A 15,832-nucleotide genomic window follows, 5' to 3' on the forward strand; every position below is an offset into this window, starting at 1 on the left:
CCTGGCTATTTTGGAGGTGGATCGGTATTTCAGAGCATGGCTGGTCATGCACCTGGAAATCAGTTTTATACGCCAGGAACAGTGTTTGCGGGTGCTCAAACGATGATGCCTAACCCCATGTACAGTGTCATGGGTATGCAACCAGGGTTTCAAAGCACTCAGGGACAATTTGGGATGCCACAAGCAAATTTTGGTATGGCTGGAATTACAAATCAGCAGCCAAATATGGCATTTCCAGGTCAAGTTAATAGCGGCCAAGGAACACAAATGAACCCTAATAGTGTTCCCATGTTTCAGTCACTTCCATATGACAATTTAACGCCGCTGGAGAGGCCAACTCCGTACAAAGAAGGTGGCAAAGGAGTGTCATTCACGACCTTTACAGGGTTTGATGACAGGAAGAAGGCTCTTTCATTCCTCCAGCAGTTTGACAAGGCCTATGCAGGGGGAAACTTTACAGAGGCTTCAAAGGTCCGCAAGGCAGCCACTTTCTTGACAGGGAATGCGGGACAATGGTGGACAACTTTATTGCTTCAAGGGCAAGCTCCGTCCACATGGATTTACTTCAAGCAGATTTTTGCAGCAGCATGGTTATCTGATGATTTCGAAGCAGATGTCATGACAGAATGGCACCAGCTTAATGCTGCCACTTGCAGAAATCTGGATGATTACAATCGGAAGTTTTGGAAAGCTCTACTTCCAGTAACTTCCTATAGGTTTGTGCCATTGACAGAACAGATTGAAAAATACTGTTGTGGCCTACCTAAAGGATTGAGAAAGTACTGTACGAAGACAAAAGTCACTACTTTGACGCAGCTCATCGAGGTAGCAAACACTGGCAATGGTTTGCTCAAGGGAGAAGATTGTGAATTTAACACTGGCGTCAAGGCAGGATCAGGCAAGAAAAATTCAGCCAAGAAGCACGTTCCCAATGAGGCTCCTAAAGGGACTCAGGAGTCAGCCAACGCAGGGAAAGACAAAGCTACGGCTGAATCAGAAAAAGGACCAGCAAAGAAATGGAAAAGACGTTTTCCTCGCAAGTCAGAAGAGCAAAAGAAGGTCCTGAGGACAGAGAACAAATGCTTTATATGTGAGCAGCCTGGCCACATCGCTTACAACTGTCCTACAAAGAAAAGGCCAGCTGATTCTGAAGACAAGGAAGACAAGAAAGGAAAGAAGCCCATGGCTGGTCTAGTGCCAGATATGGTGGGCGACAAGCCAAATTCAGATGCAAGTGAGCTTTGCAGAGCATGGGGAAAGGTTAGGGATCAAACAGTGCTTATCTTCTTTGATCCAGGTGCCAAAGCCAACTTCATTTCCCCAGAATTGGCTTCAAAGTTGGGAATCAGACCTGAAGAGATGGGGTATACAGCAGAGGCAGGTTTGGCATGTCCTGGCCATACAGAGGCTGTGACACCCATCATCGGAAAGTTGCGTCTACATATCCAGTCCTATGTAGATGCTGAAGAATTTTACATCATGCCACTGGACGGATGTGATGTGTTGTTAGGTATTCCTTGGTTATTTCGTGTACAGGGAATCATGGATGCCTACAACAAAAAGATCACTGTACAGAGCAGGGGAAAGACTCACATTCTGGATGTAAAGCTTAAAGGGGAGTCTATTCCTACTGTATCAGCTTCTGCTATTACTTCTGTAATGAAAAAGCATCTTTCTGCGTACTTGGTTTTTGCACGTGAAGTGTCAGATTGTGATGAATCAAATTTATCTGTGCTAGATAAAGAAAGGTCAATGTTTTTACAACAGTATAGTGACTGCTTTTCCGATTCATTACCGTCTCAATTACCGCCAGAGAGACCCGAGGACCATGCGATAGATTTGGTGCCAGGCAGTAGCCCACCAAATAAGCCTCCGTACAGGGTTAGTGCGGCTCAGCAGAAAGAGATAATGGGCCAAGTACAGGAGCTGTTAGAAAAGGGGCTGATTCAGCCCAGTTCATCTCCATTCTGTTCTCCAGTGTTGTTGGTGCAGAAAAAGGATGGCTCATGGCGTATGTGCATCGACTACCGTGCACTGAACAAGAATACCATCAAGAATAGGTTTCCTATACCTAGAATTGATGATATTATGGACAAATTAGAAGGAGCAGCTATGTTTAGCAAGATAGATCTAAAGAGTGGGTATCATCAGATCCGCATTAGATCAGAGGATGTGCACAAGACTGCTTTTAGAACGACGTTTGGCCTTTACGAATTTTTAGTGATGCCCTTTGGTCTCACAAATGCTCCTGCTACGTTCAATAGGATGATGGACAGAATTTTCCGTCCACACCAGCAGTTTGTTGGTACATTCTTTGATGACATGATAGTCTACTCAAAGAATGAAGAGGAGCATAGGCATCACTTGGCCATTGTGTTCAAAGAGCTACGCAGTCATAGGTTGCTCATCAATGCAAAGAAAAGTGAGTTTTTTCTGGAAGAGATTCACTTTCTGGGACACATTGTCTCAAAGGATGGTGTCAGAATGGATCCTGCAAAAGTTGAAGCGATCAAGTCATGGCCAAATTTGAAGACGGTGCATGATGTCCGAAGCTTCTTGGGACTATGCTCCTATTACAGAAGGTTTATCCGAAATTTCGCTGAGATTGCTTCACCTTTACATGCTCTTCAAAAGAAGGCAGTCACCTTTAGATGGACACAAAAAGAGATTTCAGCTTTTAATCTCTTAAAGGAAAAGATGACTTCGGATCCAGTCATTGTGTTGCCAGATCTTAGGAAGTCATTTGTGGTCCAATGTGATGCCTGCGGTAGTAGCATTGGTGCTGTGCTAATGCAAGATGGCAGGGTAGTAGCCTATGAGAGCAGAATTTTGCAAGGGCCAGAGATGACCATGCAGGTCTATGAGAAAGAGTTACTGGCTGTGATTCATGCGCTCTTAACTTGGAAACACTACCTGCTAGGTGCAGATTTCGTTGTCCAAACGGACCATCAGACCTTGCGATACTTCTTGACACAGACAAAATTATCTGAAAAGCATATGCGATGGGCAAATATCTTGTCCATGTTCCATTTTCAGATTGTGCATGTGGAAGGCAAGAAGAACGTTGTGGCTGATGCCTTGTCAAGGAAGCCACAAATTTCAGCTGTGTCGATTCCTTATCATCATGAACTTGATGATATGAGAGAACAGTATGCAAATGATGAAGATTTTGCAAGGGTCTTCGAGCAACTAATGGATGGACAACGTCATGAACACTATCTTCTCAAAGATGGGTTCATGATGATGCATGGCAGATTGTGTGTCACAAAGCCATTGCGACGCAAAGTTATGGAAGAGAGTCATGTCCCACCGTATGCAGGGCATCGTGGTATCGATGCTACAGTGAAAGCGGTTGAGACATTCTTCTATTGGCCTACATTGAGAAGGGATGTGGATGCCTTTGTGCGAGAATGCCTAATATGCCAAAAGGTCAAGTTTGACAGGCAAAAGGCACCAGGGTTATTGCAACCCCTACCTATTCCAGATAAACCATGGGAAAGTATTGCTATGGATTTTATCTTTGATCTTCCGAGAACGCAGACAGGAAACGATGGTATTTGGACCATTATTTGCAGATTCAGCAAACAGGCTCATTTTATTCCTGTCAGGAAGAAGATAAAGCCAGATCAGATGGCACGCTTGTTTATGAGCAATATTTTCAAGTATCATGGCATGCCACAGTCGATTGTCAGCGACCGTGATCCACGCATGACAAGTTTGTTCTGGAGAGGCTTGTTTGAGAATATGGGCACCACGCTCAAATTCTCTTCGTCATTTCATCCTCAAACAGATGGGCAGTCAGAAGAGGCAAATTCTACTGTCCTAGATCTGCTGAAGTGCTATGTGTCAGAGCATAAAGGAAAGTGGGAGCAGTATTTGCCATTGGTGGAGTATGCATACAATAATACAGTGCATTCATCAACTGGCAAGGCACCTTTTGAAATAGTTGAAGGTGGCAAGAAAGTTCCTCCCATACTGCATACAAAGGACAAGATATTTGAAGCAGATAAGTATGTTCAGGACATGGATGAAATGTACAAGAAGGTCAAAGTGGCCTTAGAAAGGACTCAGGCAAAGCAAAAGAAAGCAGCTGATCGTCACCGTCGTGAAGTGGTATATTCACTTGGTGATTGGGTGCTTCTACGGTTTGAAAAGGCAAGGTTAAAGAAGATGAAGGGCAAGGAAAGACTGTTTCCAAAGCTCAGCATGCGTTACTATGGGCCTTTTCAAGTGTGCGACATAATCAGTGATGTTGCATATAGGCTGAAATTGCCTGACAGTTGGAAGATTCACAATGCGTTTCATGTGAGTCTTCTCAGACCCTATGTGGGTGATGTGCCAGAAGATATACCAGCTGAAGATCAGCCGGAAGTCGAGGAACTTGACGAAATCTTGGTCCCTGAACAGATTTTGGCACACAAAGAAAGGAAAGTGAAAGGCAAGGTTGCTAGGCGTTACTTGGTAAAGTTCAGAAACTATCCACCAATGGATGCTAAGTGGATGGAAGAAGGTGAACTTGCAGAGTCACCAACTGTGTTATCACTTTACCTGGAAGCCTTCGATTTGCAACCTACCTTGACCCCTTGAGTTTCAAAGCTACATGGATTGTCAGTGTGACAATGGCTTCTGAAACAAATGATGTACATGGTATTTAAAGTGAGCTCAAATGAAATACCTGTTACATGAATGTTAGAGCTGTATAGATTGTCAGTTTGGCAATTGCTCTTATGGAATGTCCAAAAGTTTGGTTAGTGCTATAGAAGTGAGTATTTCTTGTCAGTTTGTCAAGGATACAATGGTTGCTTCTATTCAGGAGTACATGTGTAACTGCATTCTTAAACTGTCGGTTTGGGTATGCTCGAAAGTGTTACGGGATCCAACGTGTACTATAAGACAGTGGCAAAATGTGCAGCTACCATTTTGTCATTGGAAAGTTCGTGACTCAAAGCAATGGCAGAGTGCGAAGCTACCACTATGTCATTGGGACAGGGTTCACACGCAGGCAATACATGAGTCGACGAGGTGTTGAATACACCAGGGTTGACAATGAGCATGTATGTGTCGTATATGTGTCGACAGGTGTTGAATACATCAGTGTTGACAGTAAGCATGGACGACATAGATGCAAACGAGGACGTTTGAGATTTCAAGAGGGGGGTATGTCACCAGCGTGTGACTACTATCTATCCTTTTTGTTGATTTCTTTCTTATTATCTATTTACTTTCACTTTTTGGAAACACCCCTCGGGAAATCTAACTGCCCTGCATTGCATAGCTAGTGTGGAACTGTCCAGAGGGAGTCCAGGCCTGAGGGCAAGAGAGCACTAAGGTTGGACAAGGACTATGGTTAGCCAAGTGGGGTCATTGACTAGCCAAAGTGGAATCCTTTGCTACAGAGGCTACATTTCAGTTTTGGATGTGGCCGCAGTGTACAAAGAGGGTCGGATGACCTAGAAAGATACAATGGCAGCATCTCCTAAAATTTAGGGAACTGCTATTTTGGGACCTGAAAATGTCTTCGCGTCATTACGTGCAGTTTGACATGGGGATCATTTTGTTACTCTGTGGCCAAGTCAACAGAGGCTGCAGGTGAGATATTTTTAGACCCGAGGGTCTAAAGCGGGAAAATGCACAAATGAGTGACACTTGGCACTTTGAGGCCAGTTTACTACTTATAGAGAAGGCAAAAACGTGATTTATAGTTGGGAGGCTCATTTTGCAAGTCTCTGTCACAGGTTGAGAGCTATGGAGTGCTTGCTTTCCCTCTTATGCACAGTGCGGTGCCAGGAGTGATGCCCTGCACGCTACGCACTGCCCTCTCTCTCCCCTTTGGCAGTATGTTATGCCCCTCTAGTGGGCTCTTCATTTGACCAATGTACAGTTGTGTGGGTTCATGCGCGATTGCCGAGGCAAGAGCCTCTTGCACAGGTACTGGATTAGCTAGCGGCTAATCCCCCCGCAGGTACAGGTGAATTCGGAGAGGTTTCACGCCAGAAATCTCGTCCGATTCAAAGGGCAAGTAGCCCTACAGGTGCGGGAGCTCGAGGACTTGCTAGGGATGCGACCGGCACGCGAAACGGAGCCCGAAACAGTGAATTACAGCCTGCTGTGTATTTTTGCAGGTTTAGGGTTTTGGCCCTAAACGGACCCTAATACCCCCAGGAGGTTCGGGGACGCAAGGGGACCGCTGTACAGGCGATCTGGAGCATTTTCAGGGCTGAAAACAGAGAATTCAGCGTGCTGCAGATTCTCGCCAGGTTTTGCAAAGTGCCCGTATGCGTCGGGAAAGTCAGTCAATGCGTGGGAATACTGACCGTGAAGGGTTCTAGTACAGTTATGCTGCCGAAATCGGGCTGGAACAGTGGAAATTCAGCCGAGTTTGTGCGGGGCAGCTTGTAGGAACCACAGCGTTTATTCCCTCTTTTGAACAATAAAGAAATACCGAAAGGGGCGCCTAAGTTAGGGGCCAATCTGGTGTCCGTCTACTTATACAGGTGCAATCTAGCAGCCTGTATCCCTCTCCCCTTTGATGTGTCTTGAAAGTACAGGTAAAATAGACGACTAATAATGGGTGAAAGCTAAATCAAGGTTTAAAGTAAAGTCTACCGCCCTTTTTGGATTGAACAGGCCGGTTTCAACAGGCCTGAGAGTTCGAGAGCAGCTGAGGAATGTGGCAGAAAAGACAGATAGAAAAGCAGAACTGGTACCACATGGCGTGGGACCTGCACCGAATCTAATGAATGAAAGTACAAACTTTGCCGCTTTTGGGGCAAAGTAAAGGATCGGGAAGCTCGTTTGAAGGAGCCAAGGCCAACTTCTTTTCACTTGGAATTGGCGGCTCGATTTGGAATTACGCCCGACAGACTAACGTCACAGGCGGAGGTAGTTCGACTAGCACCCGGATGGGATGTTGCCATTACACCGGGCATTGGCAAACTTCGTTTGCAATGACAGGGGTGTTCAGGGCACGCGAGTGACATTCTACTCGGGATCCCTTGGTACCACAAAAACTAAGCCGTGGTTGACTACCAGGCCGAGAGAGCGACTTTGATAAATGAAGGGCTTAGAGATTGTACTTGATGAACTTCAGTTTCTTACTCATTCTTTTGGGAGAGAACTGAACGATGGATAAAGGTTGAATATGTTTTGACCTGATCAAAAGAACGCCAAGATTTTTCTCCACACTCATGCCGATTGCTTTTCAGAGGGCCTGAAGATCAAACCATTGATCTGATACCTGGAAGCACGCCACCCAATCAGCCACCTTACCGTGTGAGCCGAGTACATAATGAAAAGATTATGAACCCAGTGAAAGACCTCTTGGAAAAGGGTCTTGTCCAGCCTAGTACTTCACCGTATTGCTCTCCAGTGTTGTTGGTTTTGAAGAAAGACGGATCTTGGAGAATGTGCATCGATTATAGCACTCTCAACGAAATCACCATCAAGAACAGATTTCCGATTCCTAGGATCGATGATATACTCGACAGGTTACAGGGATCCTCGTGCTTTAGCAGGATTGACTTGAAGAGTGGATATCATCAGATCAGGATAGCGCCAAGAGACATCTACAAGAAAGCTTTTCGGACGACTTTTGGGTTATTTGAGTTTTTGGTGATGCCTTTTGGCTTAACCAATGCTCCTGCGACATTTAACCAGATGATGGACAGGATGTTTCGAGAGTACAAGCTATTTGTTGGCACTTTCTTTGACGACATCATTGTTTTCTCCAAGAATGAGGCAGAACACAGAAATCATCTGCTTCAAGTCTTTCAAGCATTACGTTAGTGATTAATGCAAAGAAAAGTGAATTTTTCCTACCAGAGATACACTTTTTAGGACACATTGTGTCAGCAGCAGGAGTGCAAATGGACCCGGCCAAGATAGAGACTGTCCGTGATTGGCCCGATTTGAGGAATGTCCATGAAGTTAGAAGCTTCTTGGGACTGTGTTCGTACTACAGGCAGTTTATACGAAAGTTTGCAGAGGTTGCTTCCCCTTTGCATACCTTGACACAAAAAGGAGGACCTTTTCCATGGGGACCCACAAGAGGTGACTGCCTTTCGGACATTGAAAGAGAAATTGACTACAGGACCTATTTTGACTTTGCCGAACTTGCAGAAGTCATTTGAAGTATATTGTGATGCTTGTGGTCGTAGTCTGGGTACGGTCTTTATGCAAGAAGGCCATGTCATAGCTTACGAGAGCCGTTTGTTCTCTAGGCCGGGGATGACAGCACAGATTTATCAGAAAGAGCTTTTGGCGGTTATCCATGCTCTTACTCAGTGGTGGCATTACCTACTCGGAGCGGATTTTACTGTCTATACAGACCATCAGAGTTTGCGCTACTTCTTGTCACAGAAGTAGCTTTCGGAAAAGCAGATGCGGTGGACGAACATCTTGTCACAGTTCCACTTCCAGATTGTCCATGTGCAGGGACAGAAGAATGTGGTGGCAGATGCTTTGTCTCAGAAACCGTTGGTTCTGGCTATTTCCGCGATACATCATATGAGCTTCGAGGATATGGTCGATCAGTATGCCACAGATACAGATTTTGCAGATATTTTCACATGGATACGAGATGGGGAGACAATAGCTGGATACTCCCTTCGAGAAGGCTACTTGATGAAAAAGACTATGTTGTGCGTTACACAACCGTTGAGGGAAAAGGTTATGATTGAATGCCACTGTCCACCTTTTACGGGTCACCGCGGCATTGCTACCACCATGAAAGGGATAGAGAGATACTTCTTTTGGCCGTGACTCAAAAAGGACGTGGAAGAGTTGTGCGCAGTATGCCAGAAGGTCAAGTTTGACAGGCATAAGGCACAGGGATTGTTACACCCTTTACCCATACCCACCCGCCCCTGGGAAAGTATTGAAATGGATTTCATTTTTGATCTCCCGATTACACAAAATGATCACGATGATTTTCCGATTACATGGCACGTCTGAGACGATTGTCTCAGACAGAGACCCCAGATTTATGAGTTTGTTTTGGAAGGCAATTTGGGAGAACATTGGCACGCGGTTGCGTAATCACGGTCGATTACAATGCTTTCAAGAGGGGGGTATGTCACAAAGTGATGACGTCACTACGGACAGCAGAAACACTAATTTCTGCTAAAAACCCTAAAATTTTTGCAAACCCTAATTTTTGCCAAAAACACTAATTTCTGAAAATCACGGAGGCTTATTAAAATTTTAAAAAAAAATAGAAAGATGAGCGACGCAAATTTTGCTTTTTCTCTACCTAATGAGAAAGAGAGAGAGAATGCTTTTGCTTTCAAGTTTTGACTCTCTGTGAGAGAGAGAGAGCGATTGCTTTTGATTTGAAGCTTTTGGGGCTCTGCTTTTGGGCATCCCTTGAAACCTTTAAATTAGTGGTGAGGGCCTCACTTCTCAGGGCATCTGGACGCAGAGTCTGAGAGTGAACCCCGAGCCACTCTCTTGTACTTTGATCTGATTAATATAAAAAGAAATACCGAAAGGGGCGCCAGTCTTTGGGGCCAATATCTCTAGGCACGAAACTCCGCCGGGCCAGTGTGATCTGTGACTTGTTTTGAAGTGGTTATTTGGTGCTGTCGCAGTTGATTCTTGACTTGGAGTGTCCAAGTCTGTTACAGGGGCCCTTGGAGGAGGGTTTGAGAACCGCCTAGTGTCGTCTCTCTCTCTCTCTCTCTCTCTCTCTCTCTCTCTCTCTCTCTCTCTCTCTCTCTCTCTCTCTCTCTCTCTCTCTCTCTCTCAGCACTTTCATTCACAGTAGCATTCACTTTGTTCGAGAGCATTGCACTCTCTCTCTCTAAAGATCGGAAAGCTCTCCCTTCCGTAAGTAAAAGGAACCTTGAGCACAATTCGGAGCACTCATCTTGAGCAATATCAACATTCACTTCCGGCGCACCTTATATTTTGTTCCGACGACGAAACCATGAAACTCGCCCGTAGGGTGGTAGACTTTAGCTTTCACCAGAATCCTGACTTGATAAACTTTACTTGAACTTTACAACACACAAGAACTTCACGAATAATACTTGATAAACTTTACTTGAACTTTACGACACACAAGAACTTCACGAATAAACCTCTGACTGGGATTAACACTTCAAACAAACAACAACTTGGCACCTAGAGTGCTCCCAAGTAGACACCGACACCCTGTAGGCCCCAAAGACTAGTGCCCCTTACGGTATTTCTTTATTCTTATTAAACTTGGGAGAAAATCTACAAATTCCAACGAGCTGTCCTACTTTTACCTGGCTGAAAATGACCTACCCTAGCCCAATTTCCGTAGCATAACCACAATAGAAGGTTTCAGAGACAAAATCCCCATGCAAAAAGGTGACTTCCAGGCGCATTCGAGCACTTTTCCAAACCTGACAAGAATCTGCAGCATGCTGAATTCTCTGTTTTCTGCCCCGAAAATGCACCAAAACACGTGTTCGATGATCCCCTAGCTTCCCCGAAGCTCCTCCGGGTATTAGGGATCAATTAGGTCAAAATCATAAACCTGCAAAAATCCTAAACCATTTCGCATGCGGATCGCATCCATAGCAAGCCCTCGAGCTCCCGCACTTGTACGGCTTCTTGCCCTCTGAATCGGACGAGATTTCTCGCATGAAATCTCTCTAAGTTCACCTGTACCTACGAGGGATTAGCAATTAGCTAATCCAATACCTATGCAAGAGGCTCTTGCCTCAACAAACGCACATGAACCTACACAACTATACATACAAATGAAAAGCCCTCGAGCAGGGCATCACGTTTCTGTATTCAAACGGGGGGAGAGAGGTGCACGAGAGAGGAATCATCGTGCTACATAATACAAGGAAGAAGGCATGCTTTCCATTAAAGCTATAACACCTGCACCCACTACTCACACACACTATGTAGTTCACAGTGAAGAAAAAAGGCAGCAAGGGTGCCACCGCCCACCAGCTGAGTTATCAAGTAGAAAGGCTTTGGAGCCGCCAAGTGTCCACCTTGCCTCTTTTGAGTGTTCCCACCAACTTATAAGTGTCGCGTGGGGCCTCAATGACTTTGAACTCAGCCTAGACACCCTTTTACAACTCGGATTTTAGTGTCGACTGCCCGACAATCTCGTGGCAACCTGCTCTTCACTGATGCGGGTGAAACTCTCGACCGTTGACCGTTTCAGAGTGGCCATACAATGTCCAACCATTTGTGCCTTCAAAAAGAGGGTCCCAAAAATTAAAGAAAAATTAAGGGAAAGAAACCAACAACTAAGGTTAGTGGCTGCCATAGCCTTGCAACAGAAAAACCACCAATGATGCAAGAGCAACAATAAGGAAAATATGTCAAGAGCTGGAGGCAAGGGAGTAATGGACACTGTAGAAGAGAGTTGTAGCAAAAAACAAGCCACCTTGAGCAACAGAAGCCGCAAACTCCACCAGAGAATCTCCAATGTCTCACTCCGGACCTCTACAACCAAAAAGGCACATTCCAAACCTTGGACTTCATCTCCACCACATAACATCATTGCACCAGACATCTAGATACTCGATGTTGGAGAAAAGGCTTCAACAAAACTAGATAGCCATCTTCAACAAGTAGGACAAGGTGTGAACAACCTGCAAAAAGCAAACCATGAAGCAGAACAAGTCGATGAAGAAGGTAGAGCCCACCATCTCAAACCTCCAAACCATCATCGTGCACGTCCCTCCACCAACGGCAAACAAAAAAAGAAAGGACGACAAGGCAACAAACATCCACACAACACAAAACAAAAGAGAAAAAAGGTAGAAAACTGAGAAAACCTAACAGAGACACGGGGCTCACAAAGGGAACAATAGGATTTTTTCTTTTCCCCCACCGCCAAGAAGGGGGGGAGGGCGGGGGGGGGAGGGCATGCAAAAGAAATTGGCGAAGGAACCAGGCATGGAGCAGGATAGGAAACCTGCGGCAACGGTACACATGGGAGAGGAAGCAACGAAGTATGAGAAATAGCAAACAACAGGACGTCACGAACAAAGAGGGTGACCAGAGCAGCTGCATAAAGATAAGCTATAGGGTAGGATCTCTCTCTCTCTCTCTCTCTCTCTCTCTCTCTCTCTCTCTCTCTCTCTCTCTCTCTCTCTCTCTCTCTCTCTCTCTCTCTCTCTCTCTCTCTCTCTCTCTCTCTCTCTCTCTCTCATATCACCAGGCTCATCCGCCACGACCCGACTCAACTAGACACCAGGAGGACATGGATATAGCCAGCACAGGAGCTGGGCACGAAGATGGCTTTCTACAAAGAGCATCTTCTCTAGCTTACGGAGGACAGTTTTGTGACGAGACCCAGATACATGGACACCCACTTGTCTCATGGGATACGATGTGCTATTGGCCAGATACGCACATCTTCACACCAGCTACGAATCAAGACTCGGAGATACAGCAAAGTACCAACAGAGGCCAGGACATGCCTCCTGTGTGACCTGGAGCCTGAGACAGAGTTGCACTACACATGACACTGCCCCGTCTACTACGAGATACGCGGCCGCTTCCACTGATTGTTTAGAGAGGGCTTCTAACCACTCTCCAGAGTCATGCGGTACGAGATCAGAGATGCTTGGGTCTGTTTTTGCTCGAGCTGCGCAGACAAAGAGAGCCTGATGAGGGAAGAGGCCAGCCAGTCTCAGAGACGAATCACAGACTTCATTAGAGCAGACACTGGACACCAAGAGGAGCCACTACTACAAGAGAGCTCGCCACCTCACACCAGAGGCACACTGATCAACCGAGCGACCGAGCTAGGGAGATCCAGACGCCCACGACTGTGGAGGACGACACAAGCATCGACAGATGCTGCATCAGAGGATTCGGATCACTTTGGCCCGACATGCACGACGCCCGGTCAAGCTATTGACCATGGAGGAGATTGATGAGATCCGCCAACGATCAATGCTGGATCTTTTGTGATCCGTGATTTAGCTATCCCATCTAGCTGCTTAGTTCACACCTGACTGTTTCGCATTCCATAGCATTTATTCTGTCATTTTAGTTACTCTGACTTTGTATCAGATCCACCACATTGTAACTTTCTGGTCTCATAGGTCATTCTGGCCTTCTGAAGACGTTAATATAACATTTCATCTCTCTCTCTCTCTCTCTCTCTCTCTCTCTCTCTCTCTCTCTCTCTCTCTCTCTCTCTCTCTCTCTCTCTCTCTCTCTCTCTCTCTCTCTCTCTCGTTGCACGCGCATAAAAGGGGCTGATTTCTATTACTAGAAAAACCCCTCAGAACAGCCAATCCTGAGGGCAAGTATAAGGTACAAAGCATGCCGGAAGGCGACGTGATAAAACCATATACAGCTAGCTACATGGAAAAACTGAAACTGAAAAGCCAGGGGAAAAAAACCTTTCCTAAAGTGTCCTGGCAACCTAAGGAAGAGAGGATGACAGCTGCCTCTGAAAGATAGGCACTTCCCACCAAAAGCACTCTCTATTACTGCACAGAAAAATCCAACATAACCACAAAAGCCGCTGGTGGTGTCATGGAGTGGAGTAAGGAACGTGCTGCCAAGGCAGCTGGCCAGTTGCTCGATTTCAGGCAAAACCGGCCAGCTGGTACCATTTGAAACCATACAGCTGAAGAAGCGCAGAATAGGGGGAGCAGTCCATGATGAAGATGAGAGATAACAAGAAGTGATACTGCCAAGAGAGCTACCAGAGGAAATCATACGGGTGAACCACCAAGGGCACCGAACTGGGGCTACCAAGGAGGTCTGAAATACGCAATGATCAGTTGCACTTCTGGTCTATACCCAGGAACGCACCACCTCCAACAAAGGAGCCCACTTCCTTGTTGATCTCCGTGCTCGGCTTCGGTGCTCTTTGGATAAAGCCTATAAAAGAAGCCTTCATGGCTCAGTTGTAACTTGTTTTGTTTTCTGTAGTGTACAACACTCTCACAGTCTCCATAAAACCTCATCACGCATTGATAAACACATGTTCCAGCGGGAGACTGGTGCATCTTTTACTCTACTATTATTAGAGCCCTGTTAATGACACAAACTGCAATGTGCAATACTAAACATGGGCTTGGGCTACACCGTAAGGATAAACATGTTACTCCGTCTGTGCAGTACTTGTCCACATAAGAAGTAAAATGATAAGCCAAAGTGCTGACATATCTAAAGGTACAAATATTAAGGGTCACAAGCATAGTTACCAGGAACGGGAAATCGGAACGGGGAACGGAGAACGGCAACATGCATGAAATGCCATTCCCTGTTTCAGATACTCACGTTTGAAACACGGAACGGGGATTCGGAGCAGGAAATTGGGATGGGAGTGGGGAACGAGGACCTGAAAATGGCCATTCCCTGTTACTATGGTCACAAGAAGCTTCGCCACTCCACGTGGCCCTACAGGCAGAAATCTGAAAACCTCCATTCAAAGCTATTTGCAGAAATTGGTCACATAATCAGCTATAGAGTGACCAATATACGTAGTTCTTTTCTGGATTTTGGACATGAGGCATTTGGAGCCACTCGTAGGGAACACTGCTTCATAATCCTAGAAATTCCGAGAATGATAATGTCTCAGTGGAGCCCCAAAAGATGTGAAAAACAAGTGGATGAAATGGTCTGAAGAAAATAATCAGATATAGACTTATGCTGTACTGCTAACTATCATAAGTCTAGAATCTGCTTTGAAGGCTCGAATAAGCCACAAGACAATATTCTAGAGATAAAGAGGAACAAAAATGTTAACCACAGCAGAGACACATCTACCAGTTCTCATGTACAAAGAAAGCATAACCAACCTACACAAGATGACAAACAAATAACAAAGGGCTTCGAATGGCATCTCATTTTCTGGCACAGCACGAACATAAAATACAAGTTCCTAAGTCAAGCTATGACATAATCAAAGTCAAGAAGAAGATAGCCATCAGGTGCGGCCCCTAACGACAATATACTTTATTGTCACACACTGAACTGCATGCCATCACCAAAAGTAACTTGCTAAGGACGGTCACACAGGAGCACTGCCATGTATTTCTGATGTATGCCTGAAGCGTATATTCTGATTCTTTGGAGCAGGTTTGATTAGCTTAGAGCTAGGAACATCTCCTGAATGTTGTTGACTAAGAAGGCCAAGTAGAAAATAACCGTGTTAAAATACATCACCAGTTCACCAGTATAGCTTTGTTGTGCCGCAATATTATTCAACACAGTGATAAAATCTCTTTAGCGTAAAGAAAATCGAAGTGAAGGAATAATGAAAAGCCAATAGGAGTACACACCTGTTTGACTGAGATTGGAAATGTCAGTTTTTTTGAATGCTCAGGAGGCCTAGCAAGCTCTTTTGCAATATTTCTCCAATTCCTGCAGACACATGCACATGCGACAAAGTGCTTGCGGGAAGGCCAAGTGCTCTCACTGGCCTCAACACGTTGAAGAACATCCCGCAAAAGCTCTGGAGGCATGTTAGCCCAACAGCTCTGGTCAGAAACATCCACATTTTTTGCAATGCGTGCTTGAGTCTCATCAAGGACGGAGCTCATGGAGCGCGATCTATGGTGGTAGATGGGAAATTTGATGTCAAAACTGCGCCTAGATATACTGCCCAGGCCATCCTTCAAGTCTTGAAACTCCTTTATCAAGCTCTTGAAAGGCATCTTGTCATAAGTGATTCAGACTCTGTGTGTCGTTCAGCTTATGTATCCCGCATAGCAAACTGGTTCAACAATAATGTGCAATCCCTTGATCTGCTCTGTACTAGAATGCAATCCATGTTTCTAGCAGGTTTCATGCACCATATACCTACGAATTGGTTCTTGTGTTACACCTGTGCCAGGAACATGCATGGATCCCTGCTATATCCCTCATC

At 45.4% G+C, this 15,832-nt stretch overlaps 1 protein-coding gene across 1 annotated transcript in view; it reads right to left on the reverse strand.

The window, feature by feature from the left end:
• LOC147461942 (tubby-like F-box protein 3) overlaps positions 1-15,620 on the reverse strand; it is a 53,233-nt gene extending 37,613 nt beyond the window's left edge. Inside the window, exon 1 of the mRNA XM_086509404.1 lies at positions 15,246-15,620. Within this exon, the coding sequence (XP_086365530.1) occupies positions 15,246-15,620 (375 nt within the window). The remainder of the gene's footprint in view (positions 1-15,245) is intronic.
• Between the last annotated feature and the right edge of the window lie 212 nt (positions 15,621-15,832).

The sequence above is a fragment of the Adiantum capillus-veneris genome, chromosome 3, assembly GCF_014529385.1.
Source record: "Adiantum capillus-veneris isolate H3 chromosome 3, ASM1452938v2, whole genome shotgun sequence".
Classification (NCBI taxonomy): domain Eukaryota; kingdom Viridiplantae; phylum Streptophyta; class Polypodiopsida; order Polypodiales; family Pteridaceae; genus Adiantum; species Adiantum capillus-veneris.